At 40.3% G+C, this 18487-nt stretch overlaps 1 protein-coding gene across 7 annotated transcripts in view; it reads right to left on the reverse strand.

Moving 5' to 3' along the window:
- The window catches only part of Patj (PATJ crumbs cell polarity complex component), a 342906-nt gene that overhangs the window by 26328 nt on the left and 298091 nt on the right, over positions 1–18487 (reverse strand). For 6 of the 7 annotated variants that reach the window (XM_048815262.1, XM_048815259.1, XM_015484922.2 and 3 more), the window contains 6 exons: positions 15962–16045; positions 10071–10264; positions 7096–7243; positions 6677–6763; positions 2942–3056; positions 1912–1949 (listed from right to left, as the gene is read on the reverse strand). In XM_048815262.1, coding sequence (XP_048671219.1) covers positions 1912–1949; positions 2942–3056; positions 6677–6763; positions 7096–7243; positions 10071–10264; positions 15962–16045 — 666 coding nt within the window. The remainder of the gene's footprint in view (positions 1–1911; positions 1950–2941; positions 3057–6676; positions 6764–7095; positions 7244–10070; positions 10265–15961; positions 16046–18487) is intronic. The other variant, XM_048815263.1, reaches the window with a different exon arrangement.

Here is an 18487-nt window from a genome sequence, read left to right on the forward strand (position 1 = left end):
GGGTTTGATCCCTAGCACTATAAAACAAAAATACAAACAAAACAATTTATAAAGATGTGAACATATGATAAATTTGGTCTAAATGTCAGTGGTGGTGTGATAAAAGGGACTGGATGACTGCAAGGCTTCTGTAGTTTAAATTAATCATTTAAATATATACACAGATTAAGCTGGGTACAGAGGCACACACCTATAACCCAGTGACTTGGGAGATTGAGATAGGAGAACTGCAAGTTCGAGTCTAACCTTTTCAATTTGGTGAGATGCTGTCTCAAAATAAAATATAAAAAGGGCTGGGGGAGTGGCTCAATGGCAGAGTGCTTGCCTAGTGTGCATGAGGCCCTGGGTTCAATCCTCAGCACAAAAAAAACAAACAAAAATTCACCAAACCAAACCTTACATCATATGTATTATAAATTTTAAAAAAATAGTATTTACTTTTAAAAATATTTATTTTGTTTATTTATATGTGGTGCTAAGAATTGAACCCAGTGCCTCACACATGCTAGGCAAGGGTACTGCCACTGAGCCACAACCCCAGCCCCCTATACTTTGTTATTAATATCAGTGCTGCCATGTCACACCTGTAATTCAGGATGATGGCAATGCTGCCCTCTCATCACAGGTAGCTTACATCCTGTTGTCACAGCATCTGTGTGTTACATATACTTCCTGATTGTGCCCATAGTCAAGTCTTGTGTACCAAATGGTAAGACACATTTTATTATGATGTGTGCTTGGACACTGTGTGGGAGAATAGGGGTGGTGTAAGCAGGACTTATTAGAGAAGCCTGTAAAAACAAAAGACTGAAATATAAAATGTTTTTAAAATCTTGGAATGATGAGAAATTTATAAAATAATTTGGGTTTAACTCCATTGTAATGTGTCCTTAACTGATCCATAATTATGTGCTTTTTGGTACATTTAACTTCCCCATCATAGGATCATCTGAGTCGCTGCTCTGGTGAAAAGATACTGGGAGCAAATAAGACTTAGTCCAACAGTGACCATAATAACCCATGCCACTTTGTGGGCATTCACGGTATACTATACCATGCGCATTTCCTCACTTAGTCCACACAACTATATGGGCATTAAAGGGAAGTCAGTATTATCAACCCCATTCTATAGATGAGAGAGTTGAGGTTGATCATAAAGTTAATGTTATGGACTAAATTGTATTCCCCTTAAGACTCATATTTTGAAGGCCCAAGTACCAGTGCCCCCAAATGTGAGTGTATTTGGAGAGGTCTTTAAAATGAGGTGGTTGGGTGGGCCCTTGTCTTTATGAGGATGCTGACTCTATGATTTCTTTGTGAAAGAAGAGGTTAGGACATAGAAGAGAAATGGGGGTGGATGATGAGACAGAGAGGTCACTGAGAAGGCTAGGGAAAAACCAAAGCTGCTGGTACCTTGACCTCGGACTTTCAGCCTCTGGAACCATGAGAAAATAGATTTCTGTTGTTGAAGACACTCAGTCTGTGATATTCTGTTATAACAGCCCCCATGAACAAATACAGACAAATGAATAAATATAGCACTCCTCAACAGAGATATGAGAGAGTCCAGAGAACAGTCACGCTGGACATCACCTTACTGTGGTTGACTATTATGATTACAACACAGTCAAAATTTTTTAATTACTTTCTAGTGTAACAAGTTTATAAACTGAGACGCATCTTATGGAATCTTCTCAAAAGGGCAATTTAGCAACACATAAAAACCCTAATTAACAAGCATGGCATTTCTTTTGGTGATGCTAGGGATTGAATCCAGGACCTCGTGCTTGCTAGGAAAGTGTTCTAACACTGAGCCACGCCCCCAACTCCTAAGCATGGCTTTTGATCCAAGAGGTTCACATAGAGGAATTAATCTTGAGATTATTAAAAACAGTGAAATAAATGACTTACTCTGATTATCTCAACAGTCCTTGGTCCCATATCTGTGCCTATATAAATAAAGAAGCAAGACCATTAACTTTGTAAAATTCAGAGACAATACATTTAGGATATATAATACTCTCCCACAAAAAATGGCACCGTTTTCTAGTCCTTTCAAGAGAGGATGCTGGAGCCTGCAGGCTTTCCCTGCTCTCCACTTCAGCCTGGCAGCAAGCCCTCAGGGCTCTGTCCTTTATTTTAAGGAAGTGCTCTCAGTTTGAGATAGATGCGGCCATCATCATTTGGACTGCAGCAGCACTGCCTGAAGCAGGGTGATCAGGGCTGGGAGGTGAGCCCCAAGAGTGCTTTGTTGTATACTTTTCTTTCCTAATCAAAGCTAGCCCTCCACCCAAGGAAAGACTCACCAAGACCCTTGTGTCTGCTCTGTCCCTAGTGGAGTATGCACCCTCCTTTGCCCCTCCCCAAGTACTGGGGATTGAACCCTGGGGCATGATACCATTGGGCCACATCCCCTGCCCTTTTTACTTATTGACACAGAGTCTCACTAAGTTGTTGAGGCTGTGAACTTGTGACCCTCCTGCTTTAGCCTTCCAAGTTGCAGGGCTTGGGGCATGTGCCACTGTGTCCAGGTGGCCATGTGTACTTCTGACCTCCCCCTAGTGACCTGTAATTTATTATTCACTTTGTAAAGAGCTGCACACACTTTCCTCATTATTACAGTACTAAGGATTGAACCCAGTGTCTTGTGCATGCTAGGTAAGTGCCCCACTATTCAGCTACACCTCCAGCCCAATAGCTGTGCTTTCTGATGCACTTTAGTTCTGCTTCTGTTGTTCATGTGATCTGTGTACTCTTACGGGCACACTCCAAACAGGAATCTTCAGGGCTCTCCTCTGGCTAGGATAGACCTTTCTGAAAAGATGGCTTATGTGGCCAAACTCAGATTCAACATTTAAAGACAAGATTTTTTTAAAACCCTAATATTTTTTTAAAAACTGGGTAACAGGAAGTTTCGGCTGGTGGTGTGTCCACATGATACCTGAACTTCTCTGGGAAGGATCTGGAGTTCTTTTGGTGCCAACCAGGTTCTGTAGGCCAGCAATGACAGGGGCCAAGAAAGGCCGACAGCTGATGTGTGTGCCGTGCGGATCCCCCTAAAAAGGAGAACCAGTGGTCACTGAGGGCAGACGCTGATTTGACCCTGACAATTCATGCTTATCATTAGTGAGCCTGTTGCTGAAGTCATCAGAGCCATGAAACAGAATTCTGAAGAGGCCAAGACAGACAACTAAAATATTCATACCCAGTCTTTCACCACTAAAGCCCAGTCCCATCTGAACCTTTCCTCCACTGTTTCCTCTATTATATGTACTTTTATATGTGATTTCAATCAGGGGAGAAAAACTGCAATCATTTGAGCTCCCCTTATTCCACATAAAATCAAAAACATTTTCCTTGGTTGCCACATAGTGTTTAAAATGGCCAGCTAATGTGTCATTTGTGGCTACAATCAGCATGTATTCTCAGATTACCCAAACTGTCTTATGTATTTTGCTAAAACAACTATGATAAAAATCTCAATTAACAAACATTTGACCACATGGAGCCCTTGATTGTAGGAGAAAGCAGCAAATACAAAGGGAAAAAGGTTTATTTTAGGTATATATTACTTTTTTCTCAAAAAATTTCCTAGAGTCAACAGTAATTTAATCTAATCTGCTGTAACTATGTTACCTGAACTTTTAGTCATTTAAATAAATATTTGAGGTCTACAATGCATAGTCATTTATGGCTAATGACTCTTAATAAAAATTCAAAACATAGTGAAGACCCTAACATAAACTATTTCATTAATAATGAATATTTTCCGTACCAAATTATCGAAAACCATGTCTAACTGCATTGACATTTTAAGATAAGCCTAAAATAACTATTATCAATTGATACATTATAATCTGATTCATTTCTTTAACTCTATGGTACAAGATGTTTAATATCTTAACATTTCTTAAGTATGAAAAATTTCAAATACATCAAAAGATTGGAAGAGTTACAGATATCCATAACCATATTACCTAGATTCCATAATTGAAAAATTGCTATATTTTCTCTCCCCAAGCCCCCCCTTTTTTTTTGGTGGTGGTGGTACTGGGATTGAACCCAAGGACAGTCTACCTCTGAGCTAACATCTCTAGCCCTTTTCATTTTTTACTTTTGAGACAAGGTCTTGCTAAGTTGTCCAGGCATCCAGGATATTGCACCAGCTATATTTTCTTTATTTCACATCATCTATTCATCAATTGACTCATCTGTTTTTTGTTTGTTTGTACCAGAGATTGAACTCAAGGGCACTCATCCACTGAGCCACAAACCTGGCCCTATTTTGTATTTTATTTAGAGACAGGGTCTCACTGAGTTGCTTAGCGCCTCGTTGTTGCTGAGGCTGGCTTTGAACGCGTTATCCTCCTGTCTCATCCTCCCTAGCCGCTGGAATTACAGGCATGTGCCACTTCACCCAGATGACTCCTTTGTTTTTAAAAATTCATTTCAATGTAAGTTGTAGATATTAGCACACTTGAGGATGGATACATTAAGGAAGTACAGCACATTGTAACTTCTGCCCCAAAACAATCTCAGAATAATGTATTTGCCAAGGTCTTTATTAATTTGGACTTGTCTGGCTGTGTTCCCTCAGTTACATGAGGAAAGGATTTCTCTGATTATCTCAACAAGATTTTTCTTAATACATACTTTCCTCTTTAGAGTTGAGATACTTCCTCCTGCTTGGCAGAAAAACCCATTTTTAAAGAGTGTCAGTGGCCCCAAGGCTACAAGCTCTCTCCTGAGAAACCCACTTTCTATGGATCAAATCACGAGTTATGGAGTTACCATTCTCCTTAATCCCCAACAGGTGGCATCTTTCTCTCTACCTTATAATTGCTCAGAAGGAAAGCTGTGCCCCTGGAAGGTCCTGACTGCTTTCAATAGGTCTGGAAGTGAACACGTTTGGGAATGGAATTTTCTTTTTCTCCATCAGGGTCATGGGCTTTGACTCATGATAATGGAAAACAGTTCCTTTTCACAGTCAACTACAATCCTACAAACAGGGTGGATTCTCATATATTTCACCCATAATTATAAGGACAAGGTGATGACAAAATACACTTTTAAAAACACTGAATTAAATTTCTATCCCCTAAACTAAAAATTCTGTGCAAGAAAGTTAGGGAGAAGCATTTGAGGGCTGGGATGTAGCTCAGTGGTAGAGCGCTTGTCTAGCAAACGCAAGACCTTGAGTTCAATCCCCAGGACTACTGCCCCCCTCCCTTGCAAAAAAAAAAAAGAAAGAAAGAAAGAAAAAAAATGTATTTGACACTTTGTCCCAGGTTTTCAAATCTGATAACTTATATATCAATTATGATGATGCTCACATATTTTCCTCAAGAAAGTCAGAAATCTAGCTCTTCCTACCATCCCAGCTGTCATTCCAAATTTCTCTTAAAACACACAACCTCCCCTTACCTCAGTGGGCCTTTGCATACTACTCTGTCTAGGTTGCAATCTTTTTCCCCTCAAACTCCTTTAGAAGTGATACCCAGTGGAACCTCCTCAATAGCTCTCTCTCATAATCTGGCAAGAAGAAAAATCTCATTTCCAGAGTGGTTCATTCTGCGTTCTAGTCTCCTGTGTACAATGAGGCTTTAATGAAATCATTCAACAAACATGAGTCTTCCATTCAGGGAGAGGCCTGAGACAACTACTTGCACCCTCAGTGCCCACTGTCTATACAGGTATGGTCAGAACCATCACCAACTAGTCACCCATGGGATTCCACAGCAGCACCATGTCTTTCTTCCTATATTTGCTGCCCATTATGTGTGCCAGAAATGACAGGCCAGCCTGTCTGTGAGCCCATCTGAACAATATTTTTCCATGTCCATTTTGGGACAGCAATAAATTTAGCTAATATCCTTCGGGAAGCACCTGTTGTGCTAACAAAATCAGAACATCTTCTGAACAAAGGTCTGGGAGAGGCTCTGTGTCAAAGGTGACCAGGGAGGGACTAAAAGCCATGTTTTTAACTTCAAAACAAAGGCCTGTACACAAGGAGACCAAGGGCACACATGCAAGTTTGTATGGCTGCACTTTGTATCAATGGGACTAAACATGCAGTCTGCAATCTTGATTGTATCAGCCATTATACAGAAAAAAAATACAGTGAAATATACTTTGTTTAAAGAAAGTGGCACTTACATCAGCCTTGTACATAAACATAAGATGTTTGCTAACCCACAAAATATCACCCACTAAGGCTTCCCTCCCACGGGAGAAACCCTCACACCTCATTCTCCTAGGACTATGCCATTAATTGCCCTCAGCATGTGTGAGGGGCTATTCACAAGTTAACTTTATAGCAATATTTAATTGAATGAATAGAACAATGTTGTGCTAATGAGGGTCAAATTGCTACCAGATGTTGCCTTTTTTTTTTTTTTAAGTAAACACAGCTGTGTGCCTAGGCAATATAGACTAATAGAGGGAGAGGAAGGGTTCTAAGAAACATTTGCAGGCAATTAAGGACAGAAAAATCTAGGAATTAATGAATTTCCATCCCACCTTTCATTTTTATTTCAAACACATGAAAACACACTGCACTTGGTGTTGTGAACACGCTGAATATTAGACATTATTCTAACAATTGTTTATGAAATGAGGAACTTTCCCCCAGCGGGAGCAGGAGAGGGAGGTAGTGTGCTGCGAAGCCATGGACCACCTGACTGTTTGGCGATGTCTTCCTCGAGGAGGCCCAGGAACCGGCTCGGAGTCTTCCAATCTCGAGCTGCACAAGCCCCTGTGCACACTTGGGAAGAACGGAACAGAAATGAAAAGCAGTAGCATTCAGGTTCTCAAACACTAGAGCAGAACCTCTACTCATCTCTGCAGCTAGAGTCATGAAAGAGTTGCGAAGGCAAAAGGCACAACCGAGACACCATCACCCAAAAGCCTAGCAGAGTGACGGCTCTAGACACAGTGGCATTCACATCATGGCTTCCCACATGCACAGAAAGGACCAGATTCTAATTCACCTCTTTTCTTTCTCCCTTCTGATGAAAGGACTCATGGACAGAGAAATCATTCAGAAAATGAGGTGAAGAGGACAGAAAAATCAGGCGTGGCAGCCCAGGGACTCACCTTGAGTACGGTGGCCACCGTCTCCTGAGAGGCATTTCTCATGTCCTCTCCATTCACAGATAGGATCTGATCTCCCTGAATCAACCTCCCATCCAGGTCTGCAGCTCCACCTTTCACGATGTCAGAAATAAACACTCCGCTTCCATTTCTGTTAATACCATTAAGTGGTGGGGTTACAGGCAAACCTCATACTTCTTAGTTAAAAACTGAGATGGTTAACTTTCTATATAGATGCACTAAATCCTAAAATTTGGCAGAAGGGCCCTATCAAACGATCAAAGCCAATGCTTCCACTTACTTCCCAAATAATAAACTGCAGCACGCCACTCTTTAGTTTATGCTCATTTATTCTGCCTCCTGCATATTAATTTTTATTGGTCCAAGGACATACTTTTTTGCAAGGTGAAAATTTTAGTGGAGTGAAATGGAAATTTACTTTAAAAGATGGAGATAAGTACTCTTAAAACCAACAGGTTATTTCTCTAGAGAAGATAAGCTAACATTTGATATATTCTATTTGATCTAGTTCTAGTCTTCTCACTTTTTTCTTGCCTTTATTTTTAAAGACCTAATAACATGTATTTGATGAATACACAAATTTAAATCTCAAAATTCGACAGGTTAAAAAGTATACACCTTTAGTTTTCCTCTCACTTCTGTTACCAAGTTCCTTTCTCAGAGGCAACCCACATTACCTGTTTCTTGGGTAGGTAAAAGGAATATTTTGTTTACACATAAGCAAAATGCCCATGCAGAGTACATAAGTATATATGAGTGACCATACACAGATTTCTTTTTTTTCTTTCACTTAATAATACAGCTTGGCAATTGTGTGTGTGTGTGTGTGTGTGTGTGTGTGTGTTTTAAAGATTAAACCCAGGACCTCATACCTGTTAAGCATCTGCTTTACCACTGAGCTACAACCCCTGCTCCAACTGATCTTTATTACACTCGGAGCTTCCTCATTGTTCTGTGGCTACATACTATTCTGTAGGCGTTCCATAATGGACAAATGGGTTATTTCCACTCTTTAGCTACTGCAAACAATGCGCAATAAATACCTGCAAGGATATTAAGATAAACTCCAAGGCATGAAATTGTTAGTGAAAGGGAACTGAATTTTAAGAGAGATACATCTGATTCTTTACAATTCAAGTTTTTGTACTAAGAAATATAAATCTTCTTACAAATTCAACGTGAAATGATGATGCTGTATGAAGATGATTATTTCATCAATCTACCACATGATAATAAAGCAAAGTCATTACTCTAAATGGAAACTCCCCTGGTATGTGTATGTCTCAGGACAAGAAAGCAAACTTCAATATTTCTCTGTCAGTTGCTCTGCACCCACATGTGCATTGCTTTTTGTTTAGTAATGTAAGAGATTAAGCATTTTTGTTTTGAAATGCATTTTCAGAGTGATGGTTTTATTGTGCTGAAGTAAAAATGTCATGGTATCATGACAGCACAGTACTCAAAAATGGGGACTGGCTGGGTGTGGTGGTGTACATCTGTAACTCCAGCAACTCAGGAGAATGAGAAAGGAGGCTCATGAGGTCAAAAGCCAGCCTGGGCGACTTAGCAAGACACTGTTTCCAAAACAAAATAAAAATACAACATAAAAAGGGCTGGGGATGTGGCTCAGTGCTTAAGTGCCCCTGGGTTCAATCCCAGTACCAAAAAAAAAAAAAAAAAGGGTGTGGGGACAGCTAGTACTGCTGCGTATTGGACTGCTGCATAAAGGCATGAGAGTCACCAGAGGTCTTTGAGGGCACATGCCATGACATCTATAACATGGACTTAAATTCTTCCCATGACGATGTTCAAGGCAATCTAAGGCCATACAGGCATATCACCTAGAATTTTTGCAGGCTAGTTACCCAAACCAGTAAACCATGGAAGCTAGGATGACAGTTTTGTGATATTACTTTCCTTTCCAATTCAGTGTAAGAGAAACTTCCTAATGTCATCCTGGAACAATTTCTCTAATTCCTATCACATTGTTAAGCAGTACAGACTTGGAGCAACCTAGCCACCAGGATCCATCTGTATTTTTGGTGCAAACTATTATTTTGGGGACATCTTTCCTTTCTTTTCCCTTCCTCCCTCCCTGCCTTCCTATCTTTTCTAATGGCATTAGGGATTGCTCTCTACCATCCAACTATATCCCTAACCCTTTTTATTTTGAGACATGGTCAATTTGCTGACGTTGGCCTCTAATTTGGGATTTTTTTTCCCACAGCCTCACAAGTAGCTAGGGTTATACGTGTAAGCCATCACATCTGGGGACATCTTTCTGAAAAGAAAACTACTATCATGCTTGCCACTCAACTATGTCTACCAACTAGTTTAACACAGTATGAAATTATCATGATGCTCCATGCCAGATCAATTTTCTTAATCTAATATTGTATGAATCAACCTCTTAACATGAGCTGTTTTCTGGATATAGTTGTATTAACTACTCTCTACAAGCCTCCTCCCTAGGTATTCCAAGTAGAAAAGACCTTGCTAGCTGTTTTTACTCTAGAAGGAAATAAAATAGATTGGGTTGTTTGGATTTGGAGTTCTATCTTGATATGGTAAGTTTTCTTTTTTGGTAAGATGTTTGGAGGTATGACCAATGAAGTTTACATATTCGTAATTATTTTAGTTTTATTTTGATTTTTTGGTATTGGGGATTGAACCAGGTAAGCTCTACTATTGAGCTATATCCCCACTCCTTTTTCATTTTTTATTTTGATACAAGGTCTTGTTACATTGTTCAATCCGGCCTAGAACTTGTGATCCTCCTGCCTCAGCCTCCTGAGTTACTGGGATTACAGGCATGGGCCATCGTGCCTGGCTACAAGCATCTTAGTTTAGAAATCCCATAATTACTTTACGTCAGGCTTTATCCTTCAGTGTCCATAGGCATTAGTTCTAGAGGTGTGAAGGGAAAGGTCAGTGCTGACCTGCACAGTAGTCCTTACCGTTTCCCAACAATGCTCAGGCCCAGTCCTCGGCCGGCCTTCTTCTGCAGATCCACAGGGAAGATCTCCAAGTTCTCCTCATCCCTGTAGTGTGCCTCATCGCGGTACACCACCAGTCGCACCTTCTGCGGGGTCTGCCTCAGGGCTGTGATGGCTTCCTCGTGGCTGGAGGTCCTCAGGTCAACCCCATTAACCTGCAACAATGGGCATCCTGTGGTGGCTGCTGACACAGAGCCCCCTCTGCCTGCGGAAGCTCCCTGATCCAACCAGTGAAAAACCTCTAGGAATTTCCAGTCTTTCCCAAAACACACAGGTGTGACCACTAGCAGCATGAGCTGCTTGAAATATGAAGGGGAGTCTTACACAACCCCACCTCACAGAAGAATAGACGGTGGTGGGTGAGTGCACATGATCACGCAATTCACATAGCTGTGAACTTGACTGGGGAGAGGGGGAGAGGACTGAATCATTTGAATTCGGTTAAAGGGAAATAAACAGTGTCAGTCAGCAGTTTTAGACTCAGTTCACTCCTGACTGACATCGTTACTATTTTTTTTAAAAATGTTTTAGTTGTAGATGGACACAATATCTTTATTTATTTATCTTTATGCGGTGCTGAGAATCGAACCCAGTGCCTCATGCAAGCTAAGTGAGTGCTCTACCACTGAGCCACAATCCCAACCCCATCCCCAGATACCCCCCCCCCCCACTCTTAATTGCTGTCATCACAACTACTTTAGAATAGTCCTGGAAGAAATGAGGGACTGGTATCTCCAACAGTATCAAAGACCCAGCATCAAAAAAACCCTGAAGGGAGAAAAGAGAATAGACTGTTCCTAAAGAAGGTGATATTGGGCTGTTGTTTAAAGCTGATTCTATGAGCCAAGAAATTGTTTTAAAGCTGACTTTCTTTGTTTTCACAGCACTGAGGAAGGAGCACAGGCCTCCTGTCAGGTTGGCAAGTGCGCTACCAACGAGCTACAACCTTAGCCCTTTTTATTTTGATGCAGGGCCTTGCTAAGTTGCTGAACTTGCAATTCTCTTGCCTCAGCCTTCTGAGTAGGTGGGTTTATGGGCACGTGACACTGTTCCTGGCTTAAAAAGCACAATTTTCAAGCTGACTTTTCTTCTCTGGTGTATCTCAGTGGCCTCTCTACTCACTTAGACTAAATACAACCAGAATAACAGTGGCTAAGGACCTGGGTATTGAATATAGATGGATTTGGAGACAATAGTAATACCTATTTAGTGTTGTGATGACTAAATTACATAAGCCCTATAATGGCTGGGCACGGTGGCACATGCATGTAATCCCAGCAGCTCAGGAGGCTGAGGCAGGAGGATCGACAGCTCAAAGCTAGATCTCAGCAATTTAGCCTTAAGCAACTCAGTGAGACCCTGTCTCTAAGTAAAATATATCTTTATTTCATTTATTTACTTTTATGTGGTGCTGAAGATAGAACTTTTGGTTGTTGTTTTTTTGTTTGTTTTGAGATAGGGTCATGCATGCAAGGTAAGCACTCTACCACTGAGCTACAACCCCAGCCCTCAATCCCTGGTTTAAAAAAAAAAAAAAAAAGTCCTATGAAGCATTTGGCACAGGGTTTGGCACATAGTCATGTTTAATGTAAGTTAGAAGTTGATGTTTGCAAGGTATTGAAGAAAGCTCAGCCAAGAGCTGTTCTCTGCATGATAATTCCATTTTATTTTAGACCAATGAATGCATTCTCATTGTTTGCAAGATACACACAGGGAACAAAGGGGAAACAATGTCACTAGAAAATGTGCTCTGAGCTGGTTATTTTCCTGTATTCCAATAGATGGCACACAAGATCACTCCTGTTAATTAAAAAAAGAGGGGGAGGAGGGGATCCTCACGGATGGAAGGTGAACTTTCTAAGCCTCTAAATTCCTTTTGAAAGGCTCTAACAAATATACTTTTAATTAAAAGCATTACCATTACTCTTTAGTATTACAAAAGCAATTACTAAATTTCTGCATAAGGTGTCTGCTCAGATCAAAGGGATCTCAGTTCACAGTTTTCATTTGCTCCTCTGCTTATCAGGAGGCCACTAAATGTAATAATCACAACAGAAATGCCGCAGTGCAGCCAGAGTGCTGTGGCGTGATGAACGCCCCTGAGTGCCTCACACAAGCACTGCACTGTTTAGAACACTAATCACAGAAGAGGAACGGTGGTAATAGGCAGCTCCCTATTTGAGAAGGATACTCAAAAGTCCCAGATATCAAGAAGAGGGCATCACGTCCTGAGCAGGATGGGAAAAGTAGGTGAACCACTACTTGATAAGAAAAAGATAGCCAAAGCAGGAATGTAGTTCCCCATTATTTTATTCCACAGGGAAAATTAGGCATCAACTCTCTTTCTTTTCCCACTTACACCAGCATAGAAGAGATAATGGTAGTAGGGGTGGGATAAGAGGAAAGATGGACCCAAAAGGAGATTCAGAAAGAAGACAGCGCAACCTCATAGATTCATTAATCTCACCATGCTAAAACATTATTTGACAATATCCTTGGAGGCGAAATCTGCCTTGCCCTAACTTTAACCTGAGGATAGTACTAAAACCATAAGACCAGCCTGCAAAATGGAATCCCATGAGCAGAAGGCCACGGGAAGGTCCTCACATCAGTGCTTGATGAGGGGAACTTATTTCCTGGTCTTAAAATGTCCCACCCAAGCTGGCCAGTAGCCGACTGTGTATTCTGCATGTGTGCATATGGCCAACTGGAACCCATCCAAGTGTGGGGGCTAAGGCTGCTTGGAAAGGAACATGCAAACTCAATTTCCCAACTATACCTATGATATACTATGATGAATTAGATCCTACACTCCCCATCATTAATGAGAAGTATAGAATCCATCCAGATCAGACAATATAATTCTGTGAAATGCCAGAAATGGTAACTTCACCTTCAAATTCTTCTTCCATCTAAAACAAATTTGCCTTCTTCATTTTTTTTTTTTTCCTGGTACTGGAAATTGAACCCAGGAGCATTCTATCACTGAACTATACTAGCGTTGAATTTGTGATCCTTCTGCCTCAGCCTCCTGAGTAGCTGGGATTATAGGTGCCACCGCACACGGCTGCATGTTAATCATTACTGAATGTTCACCTGTATGTGAATATACTCTATGGAAGAGAGCACCTCTAGCCGAAGGTCTATCCAATACAAATAGAGATGGTTAATATTTTTTTTTTCTGTTGAGGTATAATTGCTGAAAACTCTATACATATTTAAAATACAATTTATTTTTGGTTCTGAGAACTGAAACCAGGAACATTCTATCTCAGAGCTACATCCCCAACTTTATTTTTTTAAAAATTTGTTCTAATTATTAATTCCCAACTTTTTGTTGTTGTTTGTTTGTTTGTTTTGAGATAGGGTCTTGCTAAAACACCCAGTCTGGTCTTAAATTTGGGATAAACCTGTATCAACTTTGTGAATAGCTGGGATTACAGGTACTTAATGGTCAATTGTGTTTGTGTGTGTGTGTGTGTGTGTGTGTGTGTGTTGGGGGGCAGGGACAGGAAGGGAGGGAGATACAGGATGTTGCTATATTGTCCATGTTGGTCTCAAACTCCTGGACTAATTGATCTTTCCACTTCAGCCTCCTGAGTGCTGGGATTCTATGTGGGTATCCTTGCACATGGCTGTAATGTGTACAGTTAATAGTTTTATTTTTTGCAGTACTGAACCCTGGACTGCAAGCTTGCCAGTACTCTAACACTGAGCTCTAGTCTCGGCCCTTTTAACTTTCATTTTGAGACAAGGTCTCACCAAATTGTTGAGGTTGGCTCTGGACTTGTGATCCTCCCATCTTAGTCTCCCAAATTGCTGGGATTACAGGCATGTGCCACTACGGCTAGCTTGATGAATTTTGACGTGTATTTATGCTGTGCAGCTATTGCCATACTCAAAGAAAATGAGCATATCAGACTTTGTTTCAAGTGAACATTATAGGACATTGATGAACTTACAATCCATATAAATATAAAGGCATATTTACATCTGCTTATTTTTAAACAGTTAACCTCCTCATTCTCAAAAGCCAATTATAAAAATACCAAATGATCAGAAAATCTAGGGAGGAAAAAATAAAACTCCCAAAACCCCACAACCTCTGTTCACAAAAATATTGTGTTGTAGCTGGGTGTGATGGCACATGCCTGTAATCCCAGCAATTTAGGAGCCTGAGGCAAGAGGGTCACGAGTTCAAAGTCAGCCTCAGCAACTTAGTGAGGCCCTAAGAAACTCAGTGAGACCCTGTCTCTAAATAAAATACAAGAAAGGGCTGGGGATGTGGCTCAGTGGTTAAGTGCCCCTGGGTTCAGTCCCTAGTACTAAAACAAACAAACAAACAAAAGTGAAAAGGACTGGGGATGTGGCTCAGTGGTAAAGTGCCCCTGGGTTCGATCCCCAGTACCAAAACCAAAAAACGAAACAAAACAAAACTGTATTTTATGCTAAAGTTGTCAGGCCAATTCCCAAAGAGGCCTTGCTTATTTTTGTAACCCCACACACTTGTGCCTTAATGAATGTACTGGAGCTATGTCTTGATCCAACTCTGAAGCACAACAAAGTCTGCAGAGAAACCCAATAACTTGGCTTCAGTTTAATTTGTAGTTAGGTTGGCCTTTCCTTTAACCCCTTCTTGTCTACATTTTCTGCCCTTAATTATATCTCTGTTTTCATCTTGGGAGGCAGGAATGAACCACCAAGGGGGAAAATAAAACTCTATGATGTCATTTGTAATGTGCTATATTAAAGTTGCAAAGCAAAAATGCACATGCCCACCATAAAATGCTAACTATTTCATTAAATCCATCCAATGAAAGAAATAAATGATACCTTAAGGTTTCACATCATTGGAAAAGCTCTTTAGTTCCACCTACCAGAACGCCTGGCATTGGCTTCCTATTCAATCCCCAGTGCAGACACTGCCTATGCTGGCAGTTTTAAGGCTTTAACAACTTTGCTAAACGAAAGGCAATTTGAAAGAGTCAAGTTCAGCACTTCTTTTCTTTTTTTTTTTGGTGGTGCTGGGGATGAAACCAACAGCCTGGCATATGCTAGGCAAGTGTTCTGCTGCTACATACATCCCCAGCCCTAGAATTTCAATTTTTAATAAGGACTATATACAGGAGAAGGAAGATTCTACTTTTTCATCAACTTGAAAATGCTGATGGCAAGGCCTGGGCTTCTGTTAGGCATAAAGGTTTATTAAGATTAAGAAAATAATATTTAAGCTGCAATTAAAGTCTTCAACATTTCAAGCATATATGCTTATGTGTACGTGTGTCTATATGTGTTTTCAGGAGGGAATTTAGTTAAGGTACAATGGAGAAGCAAAAAAATCTGTTTGCCATATTATCTAGGCCCATGGATATTAAAATGATAGAACAATAAGATGTACTTCCCTTTTAATTAGGTTGGTAATCTGTCATGATTCTAAACCTGAGTTGTTCAATGTACATTAAAAAAAAAAAGAACATGATAAATATTTTGTTAAATGAGTGAGAAATCAGAAAGGGTAGAGTTTAGTAGAATATGGATAAACTGACTTTGTAGATCAAAGTCAGGAAAGGAACTATATTGGTTGTTTTGGGTTTTGTTTCGTTTTGTTTTTTTGGTATCAGGATTGAATCCAGGGTGCCTAATCACTGAGCCACATCCTCGGTAATTTTTTGTATTTTATTTTGAGCCAGCGTCTTGCTGAGTTGCGTAGGACCTCCTAAGTGCTGAGGCTGGTTTAGAAATTGTGATCTTCCTGCTTCAGCCTCTTAAGCTGCTGGAATTACAGGTGTGTGCCACCCCACCCAGCAAGGAACCATATTTACTGGTATAAAATGAAACTCAAAATTATATACCTCTAATATCTGGTCACCAGCCCAAAGTCTTCCATCTCTGGCTGCTGCTCCTTCTTCATAGACTTCATGTATGACTATAGCATCCTGCAAAAAAGCAAACTCTTATTAATTTTCTTTCTTTTTATTTTGAGACAGGGTCTTGCTAAATTGTTCAGGCTGACCTCAAACTTGTGATCCTCCAGCCTCAGCCTCCTGAGTCACTGGGACTGTGCCTCACTTTCACCTTCTAATTAATTTTCAATAAGCATAAATGCTTCCTTAAGTAAGCAACCAAACCACAGGCAGCAACTCATGATTTGTTCATAATGCCACATTCTATATATTTGACATAAGGATAAATAAGATACATAGTTATCATATATTTGGACGAATAATTAAGCTTTCTTTAGATTATTTTAGTTCTTAAGCACTGACTTTGCCTGGTATTTCATGTTAAACTTCCTGCTGTGTTTCACTGTTAACTTTGAACACTGCTGCTATGTAGGAACTTGGGGTGAACTATGTGTCATTCTTATTTACATTTTATGGTGTATTTTGAAACATAGTTTCAGGTATTTATTGGTATTCAAGGATTTGGCATAAATGTGTGGCCTGATGAAGGGGGTTTGCCAGGTCTTGTGACTTGGCAAAGAAAGAAAAGACCTTAGTGGAATGAACCAATGTCCTCCTTTGCTGGAAGATAAAGCCTAGAGGAGAAGAAAGAGCATTCATGGACTGAAGTGTAACACAGCTGTGAGTTTGAATCCTGCCACTATGTGATCCTGGGAAAATTCACTCCTCTGAACTTTATCCACAACATTAGGACAAAATTATCTACAGTAGAAGCTTTGGTTAAAGAACATATTTCGTGGTTATGAATTAAAAATAATGTGCAACTCTTCAAATTAATAACCTTATATTTTTTAAACACCATCAAAATGACATGAATCTGGATACAAATATCATCACAGGGTGCCTCTCACCCTGACCTCCCAGTCCCACTCTCCAGAGGCCACCACCACTGGAAGTTTCCTAAGGACCTCTGCAGACAATTTACATATATACACAAAGAAGAGTTATGTATTCAGGTGAGACGATTCTAAAAATATTGAGTTGTTCACATTATCTTTCCCTCTTCTCCCTCCTGTTTAACAAGTAGTCAAGGTTTGAAATTCTCTGCCTGTGGGATCTTGTGGTGCTGAAAACTGAAGCAACTGAAGTCCTGGACTCTTTCTGGGTTTGAGAGAGTCAAAGGCACCGAAAGGAATATGTTGAATGGATTATGCTGGGTGTCTCGAGGGCTCTGGAAGAGGGAAAGAATTTTTGTGTGGAGATGGAAACAGAGATCTATGGGTCCCACAATAATGATCTGGGACCTGCCCTGCCAAGGGTTTCCCATTCCCTGCCTGCAGCACACAGGCAATAGTCAAGGTTGAAGCCTTTATGGCAGACTCCAGGCATGCAGTGTCCCAAGCACAGGCCTGCAAGCAATAGGACTTCTGGATGTACAGAGATCTTATAGGCTTGGTTTAGTAAGGGCTTGTTGGTTACCAGGGTGGACTGACAGTAATGACCCCAAAGGACTGACCAATGTTAGGGTGCTTTGTTAACAACCCTGAGAGCTAATGAGCCTGCCAAATGGCTGAGGCTGGATTTTACATTAGCTGAGAAGTATGGAGTGTTTGCATTTAAGCTCACATGAAATGAAGAAAAAAAATTAAAATATTTCTTGCAAAAATATAACACACAAGACAGAAAAAACAAAAACACACTAAACTATATTCTTAAAAACAAACACATACACAAATGGTTCTTATACACATTCTGGAGTAGAGAAGCAACAAAATAAAATAAAAAGTTTATAACCAAATAACTCATCTGGATTCCAAATATCTTTACAATACTTTCACTTACCACTACACAATTTAGAAGACATTTTGCATTATAACAATTAGAGAGGTAGTCAGCTCTCAAGAGCCAGGAAAGTTACCCTGATCCAGGTAATATATCTTTCAGATTCTGTACCAGCAACAGATTGTTTTAGATTATTCTTTGTTTTAATTCTGTCATGAATTTTGCAGATCTAGGGAGCATTTAACTACCAAGAGTTTGTTTCTTTGCACCTTCTCCATGGAGACTCAGGATCTTGCTGGGTCAGTGGTTTGAGATGATCCCAACTCTACCAAGATCCCACCCGGGGTCTAGTTTGAGGCAGGGCAGGAAGAAGTTAAAGAAGGCTCCTAGGAGCACCTGTGTTGCAAGGCAGGCCTGCAAGGTTTGTGCCCAAATGCCCCATCTTTCCTGGGCTGGAAGAATCACACAATGAACCCAGACCACAAGTGGGTTTTTCAGAGCTTGCTTTTCAGTATAAAACCCTTTGATATTGTAACATTATAAAAGTCAAATGGGAAATTTCTGTTCATTCATACTCAAAAGGAAGAAAGAGATCCCATGGAGTCTTTATTCCATAAAAGTGGCCCAAATCTAAAACCCTTCCATACTTTCTGGTGCTCATGAACTACCATACATAAAGGAAAGACACTGTTA

The sequence above is a fragment of the Marmota marmota genome, unplaced genomic scaffold (assembly GCF_001458135.2).
Source record: "Marmota marmota marmota unplaced genomic scaffold, marMar, whole genome shotgun sequence".
Classification (NCBI taxonomy): Eukaryota; Metazoa; Chordata; class Mammalia; order Rodentia; family Sciuridae; genus Marmota; species Marmota marmota.